The sequence below is a fragment of the Caenorhabditis briggsae genome (assembly GCF_000004555.2).
Source record: "Caenorhabditis briggsae complete genome, chrII, whole genome shotgun sequence".
NCBI classification, from domain to species: domain Eukaryota; kingdom Metazoa; phylum Nematoda; class Chromadorea; order Rhabditida; family Rhabditidae; genus Caenorhabditis; species Caenorhabditis briggsae.
Window position 1 is genome coordinate 13,016,837 of NC_013486.2, and position 17,194 is coordinate 13,034,030.

Consider the following 17,194-nt stretch of genomic DNA (forward strand, 5'->3'; position numbering starts at 1 on the left):
TATCAACTAAAAGTTTTTTGATATCTCCTATAGGAACCGAGATAACTGAGCTTATAAGGAAACTAAACAAAGACCGTAACCACTCTTTACATATACGTTGGGCTAAATTATCTCGATTCCTATAAGAGATATTAAAAATCTGTAAAAATAGGTGATATTATGATGTATAATTTATCAGTTGAACATTTTCTGATAAAAATTTTCTAATATTATCTTTGACAGGAACCGAGATAATTGAGCTTATAACTTGATTAATTTTTATCTGAACATTCCAGAATTTTCCCATTCCAGGTACGTGGGTCTTCAAAGAAGTCGTTATCTGAAGCTCTTTCTCTGTGTGATACCTCCACATAAAACTGGCCATGAACTTCAAGCTGAATTCGAATACATTATTACTTCTGACTGCGGAAAAGTGTTATCAACATCTGGAAAAATGCGAATTTTCAAAACTGGACAATGTGAATTCGAAGGACATCCGGAAAAGATCGCTTGGGAAAGAATAATCAATGATTATCTAGATGATAATGGAAATTTGGAAGTGAATGTTCGTGTGAAAATATTAGGAATGAATGAAGAGAAAAGTAGAAAAGTTTTGAGAAGTTTTGACCAATTCCTGTTTTCCAATTCCTGTTTTCTAATTCTCCTCGTGATTTTTCCCCTTTTTTTTCCTGATAATGCATTTTTCTTATCAGTAAATTTGGTTTCCATTGTTTACCGCACTTCATTCTTCTTCCTCATCATTTTTGAATTTTCAAAAAAAATTCTGAAAATGGGAAAAGAATTTATGATTTCTCAAAAATTCAAAAATGTGCGAAACATGAATATGGGAGACAAGCAGAATGGAGATTTCAATAATTTTTCGAATTTCAAGTGGTGAGTTGACCTAATTTTTTGGTTTTTAGAAGCAACCTGTAATAGAAAGGCACCCTATCTTTGAGCCAGTTCATCTCAGTTCCTGTGAAAGACACAAAAAAGTTGTCAACAAATAAATTGTTTATCATAATGTCAGAAGTATTTTGTCAGTTGACACATTTTTGATATCTTGTATAGATATTCGGATATGTGGACTCAAAGTTGACAGTGTGGGCTCTTTTATTACAGGTTTTTAGTATTCAAGTTTTAGGTTTTCAAGTTTAAACTTCATTTTGGTTCAGGTAAATGCTATCAAAAAATTGTTAACTGACAACATTTTTATCACCAAATATCAAACATTTTATTTTCTAACGATTTTTTAATAGCTCTCACAGAAATTGAGGTAAACATGTTCAAAAAAAATTTGCTGACAGTCTATTAGAAGTAAAATTCAAACATAAAATGTGTGAAATTTGTTGATAAAAATTTTGTCACTTGATAGTTTTTCGATAAAATTTACCTGAACCAAAATATTTTCAATTGAAAAAGATGAGACAGCAAAAAATTTGAGGGTTTGAGCTTTTGCTTACCTTATTCGCACTTTAAGCTCCTTTATCTCAGTTCCTATAAGAGATATCAAAAATCTGTCAACTGATAATATATTGGTGAGATTACGATAACAAAATTATCAACTAAAAGTTTTTTGATATCTCCTATAGGAACCGAGATAACTGAGCTTATAAGGAAACTAAACAAAGACCGTAACCACTCTTTACATATACGTTGGGCTAAATTATCTCGATTCCTATAAGAGATATTAAAAATCTGTAAAAATAGGTGATATTATGATGTATATTTATCAGTTGAACATTTTCTGATAAAAATTTTCTAATATTATCTTTGACAGGAACCGAGATAATTGAGCTTATAACTTGATTAATTTTTATCTGAACATTCCAGAATTTTCCCATTCCAGGTACGTGGGTCTTCAAAGAAGTCGTTATCTGAAGCTCTTTCTCTGTGTGATACCTCCACATAAAACTGGCCATGAACTTCAAGCTGAATTCGAATACATTATTACTTCTGACTGCGGAAAAGTGTTATCAACATCTGGAAAAATGCGAATTTTCAAAACTGGACAATGTGAATTCGAAGGACATCCGGAAAAGATCGCTTGGGAAAGAATAATCAATGATTATCTAGATGATAATGGAAATTTGGAAGTGAATGTTCGTGTGAAAATATTAGGAATGAATGAAGAGAAAAGTAGAAAAGTTTTGAGAAGTTTTGAAGACAAACAATTCTCAGATGTTGCTCTTGTGATTGATGAACAGAAGTTTCATGTTTCAAAATTGGTTAGTTTTTTTTGTAGTTTGTAGTTTATAATCTCAAGTTTTCAGTTCCTCTCTTCCCAATCCCCCTACTTTGCTAATCTCTTCTCCAGAAATTCTGGAAAATCGGAAATCAAACTTTCTACTTCAAATCCTCAAAACTTACAATTCTTCCTGGAACTCCTTTACGGAGAACCTGGACCAGATGGTGGGTTACTATACCTCTTCTCTAACTTAACTCTCAGAATATTCCAGAAGAAACTGTTGAGGGAATCTTATCAATTGCTGATATGTACAACACCCCCACTATCATCAAAAAATGTGAAGAATATCTTTTGGAGAAATCATATAAGCCACTGAAAGAAAAATTGCAAATGGCTGGAAAATACAAATTGGAAGAGTTGAGAGTGAGTTTGAAAGTTGGTTCTTATTATAGAAATGAATTTTCAGAAAAGGTGTATGACTAGAATTCAATCAGTCTCTGATGTCAAAAGTGTGGCTGTAGAGGATCCAGTTGAAATGGATCACGATCTTCTTGCGGATCTGTTCCAGAAGATTTTATCATTAGTATAACCTATTTTACAAATTAAAAAAATTCCATTGTTTTGGAAAATGTCTCAGAAATATTTTATTTTAATCCAATAAAATTATATGAACAGTTTTGAATACAAATATTCATTAAAGGTGGGGGGACAGGAGATTTTTCGTAGTTTTTTTGTAGCTAGAGTATGCATTCTACCGTCACGGTGAACAACGCTTAATGTCACTCTGCGTACAGCTGTCGTCCTCGCCTTTATGTATGCAATCGGGCGTGCGCTTCCTCTTTGCCCGCGTGGCTCAGTCGGTAGCGGCGCCGCACCCTCAATCATCGCCCTCACAAGTTCAACTCCTCGAGAGAAATCTTTGAACGGAATTTCGAGAACATTATTTTTTTCATGTCCCCCCCCCCCCCCCCCATCTTTAAAGCACAAAACGAATAAAGAAGAATCTGACACGACTTTTAAAACCAGATGGAATTACATGAGATCATTCTACAGTGCACCACAAAACAATGCTTTCACTCTGAAAAGGTTAGAATTTGGAGGTTTTCAAGGTCCGCGAAATCTTTTTGAATGTCTGAATTCGATTTGTCCTGGCCCTTATTTGCCAGTATAGACAAATTACCAGCTCAGAAAAGTTGTAAAACCTCAGAAACCTCTATTTTGGATGAATAGTCACATATTACTATGTTCTTATCTATGAATAAAATCTAATCTATTTTTGAGATTAAAAATATTTTTAAACACCGAAAAAAAGCGGAGAAATGTATTCCAAAAATTAGATACTCTATTCCCTTCTACAGTCCTACTCCAACAACTGTAAGCCTAATATATTTCCTTCAATTCTGAAACGATGTTTCTTCAGAAAAAAAAACTAGACATGAGTCAACCACAACAATGCGGGAGAAACATGTACATATAAAAAACATGATGAGAAGGGACAGGAAAAAATTGAAAATTTCAATTGGCGCTTTCAATGCTATGCCGCCAGAAGCTAAAGAAAAATATAGAGAACACTGCAAAGAAGCATTTGAATCCTGCGGGTCAGACATATGAAAAACAAAATAATGCTTGAGTTTTCAGATGCCGAAAGTGATTCATACAATAATGGAGAAACCGATAGAGTACGCTATTCTGCTTGCTGTAACATGCTCAATTTTTGTGGGGGTATGTCGGTATGTTTTGAATTTCTCCATAATCGGAGCAGTCTGAACTTCACGTATCATCATTTTCCAGGGCTGGGTTATCTTTTTGATCATTCTGATTGCGATTGGATGTCTTGCTGCTGCTGGAGCAGCTTTTTGGTTCTTCTACTGGAAAAGAAAGACGGGTGGTCGTGATGGAGAAGAGAAAAAAAAGTCGAATCGGGAGAGGATTCAACCAAAAGTGGATATGATGTTTCTGTGGATACTTATTGAGCTGATTTATAACAATTAATTTAATTTTTTTATTGATCAGGTGTAATAAAACATTAGAGGGCAAGACATGAAAGACTCAGAAAAATGCCCCTCACGAGGCCGATCTGAGTAGCGGAGGGAAAACGGGATAATTTAGATATTTGACACAGGAAAGATGTAACCGGTAGAAAAAGAAAAATAGGGAGCAAATATATCAATAACGGGTAATACTGGAAGAAATTAAGGATTCAAACTCGGAAGGTAGGAGAAATCGGGTAACTTGGGAAGTGATGGCGTTCCACAGGGGAACAATTGAAGAAAAATAGTCAGAGGAGTAGGGCTGAACAATAATTAAGTTCATAGGGCGACGAGGGAAGGAGAGGTATTTGACATGTGCATTTAGGTTAGGAAAGTAGGCGGAGCCATTTAAAAATTTATAGAGAAGAATTAGTTGAGCTTTTAGCCTACGATGTCGAATGGAGAACATATTGAGGATATTGAGAATAGGAACTGTACTGGATATTACAACGCTGGAAAATACACTTAGAGAAAAATCTTAAGGGAGATTCTAGTTTTAGAGCAAGGCGAGAAGAAGGCGGAGGGGAATAAACTACAGAACAATATTCAAGAATCGGGAGAACATAGCATTTGAAAAGATGAATGTAGAATTCTGGAGACTTAGATCTAAATGACTTTAAGAGTTGTTTGGAACGGAGAAGAGCTAGAGATGTGATTTTGTTGATGTGAGCAGAGAATTTGAGAGAGGAATCAGTAATGAGTCCCAAGTCCCGGACGGAGGAGGAGGGAGTAAGTGTGACACCCGCAATATTGGGAGGATGGGAAGAATTATGGGAACCTAGGCGAAGAAGGGCAGAGTGGGCAAGAGGGAGATGGTTGGCGGAAGCCCAATTTACAACCATGTTGATACCAGTTTGAAGGGCGATTGGGTCATGAGAATACAGTTTGATATCATCAGCAAAGGCGGCAAGGTGAAGTGTCAATTCATCGAGTACTGTTAGAGAGATAATACGTCGGCGTCCAATTTTCGAGTCTGATACCGAAGAGGAGAGTGAGGATGAAGAAGGAGCTGTTGATGCGAATTGATTATTCATGATGCTGTCTTCTCAAGTGTTGGATCCTCTCTTTCCCTTCTCATATTATAACATTCTTTCCTTTTACTTTTCCTCTGACGCCTTTTTATTGTTATGTCTTCATCGCGGTTATACTACTTATATATTAGGTTGGCAGGAAAGTAACTGCCCCTTGTTTTATTTGTGAATAATACAAAAGCAGGATTAATCCAAGATTAGCAGTATGCACCGTCGGGGTCCACGACATGGCAATGTTCAGATAACTTGTGGATACAATACCTTCAAAAGCCAGCTAGCCGCGAATCAAAGTATTCTTTTTTTTTTCGGTTTTTCACATAAATGGTGCAAATTTTCGTATTCTCTAGATGAGGTTGTATCTCTCCGAATATCCAATAATCTGATAGAGCTCAGTCCCCTCTCTTCACCTTGCCGCCTTTGCTGATGATATCAAATTGTATTCTCATGACCCAATCGCCCTTCAAACTGGTATCAACATGGTTGTAAATAATTCAAGAAAGATGAGAACACAGAAACGTATGATTCATCTACAGAAGATCCAAAAATTCTAGTATACAGTAAATCCAATGACACCCAAAGACAAATAGATAATCTTCTGTTGCAATCAAACAAAAGATATAACATCGTATCAAGTGATACAGGAGTGACTTGATCTAAAGATAGAACACTAATCAAAGAGTTGAAGAAAAATAATACTGTGACTTTGAGGTTGAAACGAATAATAGGTGCAGAGGATTATCAGCCCAGTGTCTACAGCATGGTGGTAAACGGAGCAGAAACTAGAAAAAGATGCTACAGTACATTAAGTACAATTGGATACAACTATCAGAGTACGAATTTTGCTAGGAGTAAAGATCAGAGAATTATATAAAATTAGAATTAGAATCGGAAAAAAAAAACTTCTTGAAGTTGAAAGGAGAAAGGGAGAAAGAATAGCCATGATTATTGGCACTACTGGAAGCTATGGAACACTTCAGATTGCGGCAAATGTGGAATTCACATGAGCATAGTATGTAATAAAGAGTGGAGACATGACAAGAAATAAACTGAACCGAAAAGTTCCCATTCGAAAAAGTATGATGAAGATAAAAAGAAGTCCATGATGAGGCATGGAGAATCTGAGATCAGCAGAACAGTCGATTTTCCTGGAAGTTAAATGAGAGGAAACCGCAACTGAGCAGTCAGAGCAAGAACTACAATACCACTGAACCAAACCAGTAGTAGATTTTTTTTTGATTTTTGATTTTTTTTGCTAAATGAAGAACAAGAAAAAGAAGTACTCCAAAAGAAAATAGAAAAAAGGAGTTACGATAGTATAGAAAGCAGTGATCATGATCTACCATGATTCACTATGATTATGATTCTAACGATTGCAATAAAGGCAAAGTTTAGAACTAAAGAAAAAAGAAGTAAATGAGACGAGAATAATAAGAGACAGAGTTGGGGTTTTTAGTAAGACCAAGGATGGATCAGACGACTGAGAAGGAAACAGTTCTGGCCCTGGCAGTGTCGCGAATTTAGGGGTCTAAAGTTCCCTATTCACGACTTTTTCCACTTTCTGAATACATTCTCTTTTTATTCTATCGTTTTCTGTCAATTTATATGAGATCACCGACGCCTTCTTCCTGCCAACCACCCACGATGCCGATTTGAACGTCCTGCCAATTGTTGAGGACTACTGTACCCTGCACATCTAACTCTCGACGCGCTCAAGTAAATGCGCCCGTTTTTGGGATCACTTTCGCCCACTTTTATGTTTGTTTCTCCTCCCAGTTATAATTTTGTCCCAATTTTGTACATTTTTCGTTTATGGTGATTCTTTGTAGGCAGCGCTGATTCTGGTAACAGAATCAGCGAGTGTTGTAGGCAAGAAAAGAAATGTTTCAATTGTTTTCTCAATTTCCTATTTTTCCAAACTTTCAAAGTTTCCTACTTTTTTTTTCGAATTTTCAAAATTTTCTATTTTCTAGGTTTAAGAAAATCTCGAAATTACTACACCAAATTCGGCGGTAGATCAAAAATAATTTTCGCAGAAACTCTGTTACACATTTTTTGTTTATTGATTTTTTCAACCTATTCGACATGGCACTTCTTTGCATTTTTCTGGAGTTTATTCTCCCCTTTTAATGCTATTTTTGCACAATTCTCCGTTTTTTTTTCGAAAATATTTTGACTATTTTTTCAATTTTTAAATCATTCAGTCGTTTTTTTAGATCTCATGGATCCAGACGACTCAATTGAAAATCCAAATGATTCAAAATGTTGTCAAATTTGTGGAAATGGTGTTACATTTCGGTATAAAGGAGTGATAACATGTAAAAATTGCAGCGTAAGCTTACGAAACTCATAACTTTGAGCTCAATTATTTCAATTCCTGTAAAATATATCAAAACAATTTTCGCTGATTAAATGTAGATTAGATTATGACAAACGTTTTATCAGTTGGCAGATTTTTGAAATCTCTGATAAGAACCGAGATAATTGACCTCGAAGAAAAATTAAAGAGTTAATTATGGTTAAATTTCCAGACGTTCTATTATCACCACAAGAAGACAAGTGACCAATTGAAATGCAATTTTTCCAAAAATTGCGAAATTAATCATACTTCGAGAAATAATTGTCAATATTGCCGATTTCAAAAGTGTCTCAAAAACGGATTTTCAAAAGACGGTAAGTTTGAAACTTAAAATTTTCAATTTGGCGCGAATTTTGAAGATTTTGAATTTGTTTTTTTTCCAGACCGAATAACATATTCTGATGTATCTGTGGAACATTTGGGTGTTTGTGAGATTTGTGGAGATGAGGCGACTGATGAATTCAATGGAGTGATAACGTGCAAGGATTGTTTGGTGAGTGGAATTTTGGGTGTTTCGGGAAAATGGAAGTTTGAAGGGAATGAAGTTTCCTAGTTCTAATAGTAGAGCACCCTATATGCATATGAATTTTGAGCTCAATTATCTCGGTTCCTGTGAAAGGTATGAAAAAATTGTCAATTGATGAAATGTTGATTAGATTATGACAAGCATTCTATCATTGATAGATTTTTAATATCTTTTATAGGAATTGAGATGATGGAGCTCAGAATGAACGTAAAGGGGGCATTTACGGTTGAAGAGCCCCCATACTGCTTACATTGAACACAATTATCTCGGTTCCTTCAAGAAATATCAAAAAGTTGTAAACTGTTAAATTACTTATCATAATATAATCACTATTTTATCAGTTGATGGATTCTTGATATCTCTCATAGGAACCGAGATAATTGAGCTCAAAGAGCAAATACGGTATTTTGCAATCGGACATTTCGGAACTATTCGCGTTGTTCTAAATTCATCAGTTGCAAAAAAGCCGGTTTTAAAACGTCTGGTTGTGAAATATCAGTTGCGAAATGTCTTCACTTTCAAAACTTCCATTTCTGAAATCTCCTGGAACCGTCTCTTTTGACTTACCGTAAAACCTGTAATACAAGGGCCCTACACTGTCAAGTTTTAGCTAATTTATCTCGGTTCCTATGAGAGATATAAAAAAGTTCTTAACTGATAAAATGTTTCTCATACTACCACAAACAGTTTATCAGTTGACCCCTTATTAATATCTTTCACAGGGACCGAGATAAATTGGCTCAAAGTTAGCGGCCCTTCTAGGTTATGGTATATTTTATCTGAAATTATTTTTTCAGGATTTCTATCGTGATAGTCAATTCAAGCAATCCATTTTTCAATGTTCAAATGATTCAAACAATTGCGAAATTTCAGTTTTCACAAGATCGAACTGCAAAAAATGTCGATTTCATAAATGGTCAAAGGCGTTGGCGACAGCTCATGATGGTTTAAAAAAGAATTTCGAATTCCATGAAAATTTCTATTAATTTTTTCCAGAATATGTGAAAAGAAAAGCAGCAAAAAATGCGAAAAATGTGAAACTTGTCAAAGGGATTTGTGAAATTTGTGGAGACGACGAAGAGATAAGAATGAGTCATGGAGTGAAGACGTGTGAAAGTTGTCAGGTAATTTTTAAAGAATTCGAAAAAAAAATGGCTGAAAATATTTTCAGCACTTCTATCGAAATCATAAAGATCGAGAGGACAAACCGCAGTGCGAAAAATCGGGAAATTGTGAAATCGATTTTTTAACGAAAAGTGATTGCGCAGCCTGTCGGCTTCGGAAGTGCTTGAGCAAAGGAATGGGAAGAAATGGTGAGGGTTAAAATGTAGAAATTCTGGAATTTAGAAACTTCGAAATTCCAAAATTGCAAAGTCTACAAATATGAAATTTCGAAGATTCTGAATTTCTTGAAGATTCGGAAATTATATAAGCATTCGAGATTTCAAAAAAAAAGAAGAAATCTGAAATCTGAAAAAATCTAAAAATTCTGTTCTTGAGAGTTTGAAAGATTTTCAAGTTTCCAAAATTTAAAACCTTGAAGTTTGAAAAGATTTTCAAGGATTCAGGAACTTTGGCGATTTCCAAGATTCCGAATTCTCGGATTCTCAGATTTCGAAATTCTGAAACTTTGAAAATCTGGTTTTAAAAGATTCAAAGATTCTGAAATTCTAAAATTCTGAATTACTGAGATTCTGAGTATTCTCAGATCCTGAAATTCTGAGATTCTGAAATTCTGAAATTCTGAGATTCTGAGATTCGAAGATTTCGAAATTCTAAAATTCCTGAGATTTCGAAATTCTGGAATTCTGAGATTCGGAAACTAAAAAGTAAATTTCAAAAGTTCCAAAAAGTCTGAAATTCCAAAAATCTGAACTTCTTAAAAATCAGAAACTTCCAAAATTTTCAGATCCTCAAATTTTGGGGTTCTGAAACGTCAAAATACTGCTACTCGAAAATTCGGAAATTCAGTACATAGGAAATTCTAAAAGTCTGAAATCGTGAATTTTCTAAATCCATAAATTCCAGAAACTTCAACAGTGGTCAAATTGCTCAGTGCACCGTGTGCCCAGAATAATTGGATGGGCTCCAAAAACGCGATGGATCTCGGAAGTTCACAAAACGATGAAAATGACGAAACAGAAAACAATTGTGTAATTTGTGAACGCGGTCCTATCAAATATCGATATCTCAGAATAATAGCAGCATGTAATAATTGTCAAGTGAGTCTAAAATTTCGAAATTTTTGAAAAAAAAAATTTAATTATTTTTTTTTGCAGTGGTTCTATCGATACCATCGAGGAAAAAACGACCTAAATCCGTGCGCATTTTCGAAAAATTGCAAAATTCATTATGAAAATATTCAATGCCAATTTTGTCGATTTCAAAAGTGTCTAAAGGCGGGAATGGCCAGATACGGTAATTTTCAATTTTTGATTTTTCAAAAATTACATTTCAAATTTCCAGATCCACAAAATCAAAATCCAAATGAGGAATTGAAATGTCAATTTTGTGAATTTTCGACATTTTCATATGCTAAACTGGACTTGCACGTTGTGGGTTGAACATTTCTTTTGGATTTTCTAGGTCATGAGCTAACTTTTTCTAGGTCATAACCTAATTTCTCTGGGTCATGACCTAATTCCTTTTATTTTCTATGTTAAGGCCTCATGTTTCGAATTTCTAGGTCACGGCCTGATTTTTGAATTTTCTAGGTCATGATCTAATTTTTAGATTTTCTAGGTCATGACCCAACTTTTGCATTTTCTAGGTCATGACGTAATTTTTGGAGTTTCCAGGCCATGACCTAATTTTTTCTAGGTCATGATCTAATTTTTTCTAGGTCATGACCTAATTTTTGGATTTTCTAGGTCATGACCTAATTTTTGGATTTTCTAGGTCATGACCTAAATTTTGGATTTTCTAGGTCATGACCTAATTTTTGGATTTTCTAGGTCATGACCTAATTTTTGGATTTTCTAGGTCATGATCTAATTTTTGGATTTTCTAGGTCATGACCTAATTTTTTCTAGGTCATGACCTAATTTTTCTAGGTCATGACCTAATTTTTGGATTTTCTAGGTCACGATCTAATTTTTTTAGGCCATGACCTAGTTTTAAATTTTTAATATTTTTTTTTGTTGCAGAAATCGACTGAAAAGAACAGGGAAAAATACACGTGTCACATCTGCAAAGTTCCATTTTGTGCCAGGGTGAGAATTTTTGAATTTGGCGCCAAAATATTTTTTTTTGAAAATTCCAGAAACTTCTTTTGCTTCACAAGGCAAAGCATAGCGGGAAATTGTTCAAATGTCAAATATGCGAAAATGATTTTGTGAGGAAAGATGTGGTGAGAATTTTTGAAAAAGTAATTTCAGATTAAAAAAAAAACATTTTTCTAGTTTTTTAAAGGTGGGGGGACAGGAGATTTTTCGTAGGATTTTTGTAGCTAGGGTATGCATTCTACCGTGACGGTGTACAACGCTTAATGTCACTCTGCGTACAGCGGTCGTCCTCACCTTTATGTATGCAATCGGGCGCCGGCTGCCTCTTTGCCCGCGTGGCTCAGTCGGTAGCGGCGCCGCACCGTCACTACTAGTCTCGACAAGTTCAACTCCTCGAGGGGCATATTTAAACGGAATTTCGAGAACATTATTTTTTTCATGTCCCCCCACCTTTAAAATTTAAAAATTTCAGATTTTTTTTTCATTTTCAGCTTACAACCCACATGATGTCTCATATCATGAAGCAGCCACAATTCGAGTGCCCATCTTGTGATTCTATTTTTTCGGAATACAAGAATTTGGAAAATCACATTTTGGATATTCACAAAAAATCAGGATTGATGCAGTGCAAAATTTGCAAAGTTTCATTCAAAAGTTTGAAAAAACTACAACTACATTTTCTCCCAAAGAATTGTAAACGTGCAGAAAAGGTTTTGAAGATTTTCAGATTTTTTTTTTGAAAAATTCGATTTTCAGCCTGTATTTCCGGAATCTATTATGAAAATTTTGAGGGACGCAAGTGCCAGATTATCTGAAATTTATGATACGGTAACTTGGTTTTTGAAAAGTTTTAATCTAAAATTTCAAACTTTCAGAATTCTTCAAACCAAGTTCTGGGAGTATCAAAAATTTTGAATCCGAAAAAAAGAAAAAGGGAAGATTCGAAAAAATTAAATTTAGAATTTGATAGGGAGAAGTCTGAAAATTCCCAGAAAGATTCTGTGAATTTGAACCAAATTGAGGTGGGTGATTTTTTTTGAATTTGTAAATTTAAAAATTGTTTTCAGAGACCTGTTCTGAAAACTTCGAATATGGTATGTCCCAATTTAGATGAAATTTTGCAATTACTATCACAGAGTTTTGAGCAAGTTAAGAAAACGGTAGGTCCCCATTTTCATTGATTCGAAATCTGAAATACTGATCTTCCAGAGTTCAGAAAATCGGGATTCCAAAGAATTGAGCTTTTTCGATTTTTTGGTTCAAGAGGAGAATTTGAGGAAAATGGAATCTGAAAATTCAGAGGAAAATTCTGTACAATCCTCCACTTCCAGTTTATCTGAAATTTTGGAAATTCCGGGTCCATGTAAGAGTACGGTAAGTTTGGAATATTCCAGATCTAAAAATGATAATCTTTGAAATTTCAGACTGCTCCAATTCAGAAACCTGCTCTGGAAACTTCAAAATTAGCAAATTTCAATATATCTAGATTTTTGACACCACAAAATTCACAATCGTCGGTCCAGTGTATGAATACGGTAAGTCTAATTTTTCAGGCTTTTTTGAGAATTAAAATTTTCACTTTTCCAGAAGACGTCACCCCAAGTTTCAGCTCCGAAAGCTCCAAAAGTTCTGGTTCCCAAAGAAATGAGTCTTTTCGATTTTCTGGTTGAACAGGAAAACTCAGCATCATCTCAAAATTTCAATAAGGATACGGTATGTTTTTTCGAATATTAGTTTTTGAAATTCGAAAAAATTGATTTCAGACGCCTCGAGTCCAAAAACCTGTTCCAATCACGAGTCCTCAAAATTCCAACAGACCGATTTTGGAATTTTCAAAAAAATTGGATAGCAAACGTCTCAATGAGCTACTGGCTACAGTAACCCAGTCACCAAAAACGTCAAAATCAAATTTGAATAATTCGAAGCAGAGAAATGAGTTGAATAATGAGAAACACAGAAAATTGGATCAAAATTTGATTTCCAAAATATTTTGATTTGTGAAAATGTGATGGTTTATTGTTGGTGGGAAAATATAAATGTTTTATTTTTAGAACATTTATTTTGTGTCTTTGGACTCTGAACGAAGAAAAGGAAGCTACTTCAAAAAATCGAGTTTTAAGAAATAAGGGAAATGATGTTGAAACTGACCTCGCTCATGAGAATGACCTGTCATCTTTTGAAATACGTTTTCTAAAAATCCTATTTGAAAGATTTTCGAGAGTTCACGTAAAAAAATCGAAAATTTCTACTCCAAGTGTTGTATCCCAAAATTTTTCATCTCGCAAAATAAAATAAAACCTTCATTGAACAATAAAAAAGATCTCTCAAATGGTTTCATCCGATTTTTGGCTCTCCGAATCTTTTTCTGAGTTCTTTTCCTCCACGATTCCCTTATTCCGGAAACAAATGATTGCACACGCCAAAGTCGATACAAGCAAACAGATCATACAAGCCAGGAATACGAGCCAGAAGAACCAAATGGTACGGTAGAATGAACAGTAATCGAAAACCACACAACACTTCTGGTACATTTGGTCCGTTTGTTGACACGCTTTGTCGCAGCTACGGTATTAGGTTGGCGGGAAAGTCTTTGTCACTTTTTCAATAGTTTATTTCTCAAAGAAAAAATAACCGAATAATTAATTATATTGTCCATCATTATCAACAACATGTCTCCAACGTTCCCTCAATTTATGGATTCCATTGCGGTAGAATCCAGCCGGGCGTGAGGCAAAGTATTGTTTGAGTGCCGCTTCGACCGCTCCACGGGAATTGAAGCTTCTTCCTTCGAAGGCACGTGTCATATCGCCAAATAACCAATAGTCGGAAGGAGCAAGATCAGGAGAATACGGGGGGTGAGGGAGAACATTCCATCCATATCCCATCAGCTCCTGCTTCACTTGTTTCGAAACATGTGGGCGAGCGTTATCATGTTGATAGTACACTTTCTTGTCTTTCAGGGCCGAACGGTCGACTGCTTTCTTGAGGTTTCGTAGTTGAGTAGTGTAGAGGTCTCCAGTTATTGTTTTGCCCTCGGGCAGAAGTTCCCAGTAGATGGGGCCGTCCACTCCCCACCACACAGAGAGCATAACTTTTTTCGGATGAAGGTCGGGTTTGGGGACATCCTGTGGGCTCTCTCCTTCTCCAACCCACTGGGATTTCCTGTGGTGATTATCGTAGAAGACCCACTTCTCATCTCCGGTTATTAGCCGGTCCAGCCATCGATCGCCCGCGTGGAGAGTGAGAAGAGTAATCGAATCGTCGACTCGGCGGTCAAGGTTGGCTTGAGTCAGGTGATGAGGTATGAATCGACCAAAAAGTTTTCTCATTCCAAGAGACTTCAAACCTTCAAGGACTGTGCTATGGTGAACTCCGAATGTGACAGCTAGTTCACGGCTAGATTGAAATGGATCCGATTGCAATGCGTGCTTCAGCTTGTCCAAATCCAACTCACGGGGTCTCCCAGAGCGATCCTTTTCATCGAGCGAGAAGTCATCTTTTTCGAAACGATGGAACCAATTGCGAATAGTATTGTAGTGAGGGACATGTGTGTTGTACACATTCTTCAAGAAAGTTTCCGAATCCTTCATCGTGGTGTGAGATAGGAAGAGGTAAATCAAAACATGTCTGATGTGAATAGCAGTGGGAACAAACATATCGTTTCAATTACAGATGAGGAGCAGGGAAGGAGATGGGGACTTGTTTATATGGAAGGTTCTTATCACCTTGTTATTCACTAGAGTCGATATCATACACAGCCTCCATATACGAGAACAGTGATTAAACAAACAGAGTGACAAAGACTTTCCCGCCAACCTAATACATTTCGGATTTGACATCTGGAATAGTTTTTGGAAGATTTACAAAAAGAGATTTGTAGATGTGCCATGGCTTCAGAAAAAAAATCGAGGTCGACTACGGCCGGCCGCCATTGTATGGCGGTCATCCGGCGGTCGAAGTAATGGCGTTTATTTTGACTCAATTTAGCTTGGTTTCTGTGAAAGATATCAAAAAGTGATCAATGGCAAAATGTTTATCATATTATCAGCAGTGTTTCATCAGTTGATTACGTTTTGATAACTCTCACAGGAACTGAGATGAGCCAAATCAAAATTTGAAGGTTTGCGTTTTACAGGTTTTACAGTTGGTTTCCACAATACGCTGATAACTTTTTGCGCTAGAAAATAACTCTAGAAAATCAGAAAGGCCAGGAATTTTAAAAATTCAAGAAAATTTTGAATTGGGTACTAAAGCATCCAGTTTGAAAAAAATTTACTCACAAATGGGACATTCTTCTGCTTCAACTGACATTTTTGTCTAATAAATCAGGAATTGTTGAGATTTTTATGATTTCTGAATCCACGTGATACAGAATCCTTTTTTATTGTTTTGACATAATTTAAAAAATTACAAAAACTTGTATTTCGATATTAAAAAAATAGTGACCCGAAATCCTTTTTTCCTTGACCTCTTTTCCGCACCATAAATATCGATTAAACTCCAAAAAACCACAAAACTAGTTTCCAAAATAATCAAAACTTTCTGACTAAGCCACTTTCGAAAACTACGTTGTCAACTACAGTAATCCCGGTGAGTGACCCCCGTTCTTGGGAATCCATTAATCAAGCCACTTGGGATAGAGTTAAACTAATTCTGAATGACGAGGAAGAGAAGTTTGCGTTTGGAATCATCTGCAATTACTGTAACAGGATTTTTTTGGGATTGCTGTAGTTCTAAAAAATTGTAGGGAAAGGAAGTGATCAGTACAAGAATGCAGACGAGAAATCAAACATGTATAAACTTTGCTGTGATGAATTGGGAAAATGCACTTTTTATACACAGGTAAGGTTTCCAAAATTTTGAGATTTTTCTACAGTATGTCTAATTTCCAGACACGGTTATTCTTGATCTGTGGTGGTGCTGCATTTCTTATCCTTATCATTGCTATCATCGTCATTGCATGTTGCTGTTGTCGTGGAGGTGGAGGAGGAGGTGGAAAGGGAGGAGCATAGGATTCATTAATCGATCTTGGTTGATAATAATAAAGCGATAAAATTTTGTAATTGTGAATTTGGTAGATGATCTAATTTTTTGAGTTTTCTGTCTCACGTCTTAATTTTTATGTCATGGTCCATTTTTTAATCGGATTTCCTAGATCAAGACCTAGTTTTTCGGATTTTTCTAGCTGCCGTACCCTCTTTTATACACAGCAAAATTATGCAATCAGGCAGCATAGGTCTTTTTTTGCTCATCAAAGTCAATTACCCTCCCTGTTTGCCTGGCAGTCACTAACTTTCCTTTTATCTCTCCAACAACACTGTCCTACCAAATGAACAGATGTTACTGGATGGATTAAGAAATAGTGTGGAATAAGGAGAGATAGGGAGAGAGATAGTGACACCTATTGATTTTTACGATATGGCAACAGTGCATTGTTGTCCCGGGGGCCATACGAGACCCTTCATTATTAGTGGTAATTTTAGTCGTATTTTTATGGTAGATCAAAAATTTGGTTTTGCGTTTTGGGGTCTCATTTATTGATTTTATTGCATAAATTGGTGTATTGTCGAATTAAAAAAAGTGGGACTTGGAAAATTTCGCGGGCGCACATGGGGCTCTCGGAGAGTTGTCCCTCAAAATGGGACCCGCGATGAAGCAGTTCGTCGGACCGATCACCGAACCGCTGATCGCCGTCATCAACACGCAACAGAATATGCAGAGGACGTTGTTGGAGAATACGGGTGAGCACGAATTGAGAGATACTATAGTTTTCAGAGGACTTCTGGAGAGTTTGGCTCTAAGAAATTCTGAAGAATTCTGGAGGACTGAAGGATTCTAAAAGTTTTCTAAAAGTTCTAGA

General features: G+C 35.8%; 4 protein-coding genes across 4 annotated transcripts in view; all 4 read left to right on the forward strand.

Moving 5' to 3' along the window:
• Window positions 1–817: 817 nt before the first annotated feature.
• Window positions 818–2,756, forward strand: CBG19508 (the record flags this gene model as incomplete). Its single annotated transcript, XM_002646780.1, has 5 exons — window positions 818–873; window positions 1,829–2,207; window positions 2,253–2,391; window positions 2,439–2,590; window positions 2,634–2,756. 5 exons carry the CDS (start codon window positions 818–820, stop codon window positions 2,754–2,756), a joined length of 849 nt encoding a protein of 282 aa, XP_002646826.1.
• A 1,049-nt stretch (window positions 2,757–3,805) lies between these two features.
• CBG19507 lies at window positions 3,806–5,223 on the forward strand (the record flags this gene model as incomplete). Its single annotated transcript, XM_002646779.1, has 3 exons — window positions 3,806–3,889; window positions 3,959–4,125; window positions 5,139–5,223. 3 exons carry the CDS (start codon window positions 3,806–3,808, stop codon window positions 5,221–5,223), a joined length of 336 nt encoding a protein of 111 aa, XP_002646825.1.
• On the forward strand, window positions 4,894–13,460 carry CBG19506 (the record flags this gene model as incomplete). Its single annotated transcript, XM_002646778.1, has 15 exons — window positions 4,894–4,926; window positions 7,757–7,898; window positions 7,968–8,077; window positions 8,908–9,055; window positions 9,107–9,234; window positions 9,282–9,423; window positions 10,139–10,332; window positions 11,257–11,322; window positions 11,373–11,459; window positions 11,826–11,975; window positions 12,402–12,494; window positions 12,544–12,708; window positions 12,759–12,869; window positions 12,922–13,047; window positions 13,386–13,460. The coding sequence occupies 15 exons, from the start codon at window positions 4,894–4,896 to the stop codon at window positions 13,458–13,460; spliced, it is 1,770 nt and encodes a 589-aa protein (XP_002646824.1).
• Window positions 13,461–16,972: 3,512 nt separating this feature from the next.
• The window catches only part of CBG19502, a gene marked incomplete at both ends in the record, with an annotated part of 6,778 nt that continues 6,556 nt past the window's right edge, over window positions 16,973–17,194 (forward strand). The window contains one exon of the mRNA XM_045242850.1: window positions 16,973–17,075. Within this exon, the coding sequence (XP_045096794.1) occupies window positions 16,973–17,075 (103 nt within the window). The remainder of the gene's footprint in view (window positions 17,076–17,194) is intronic.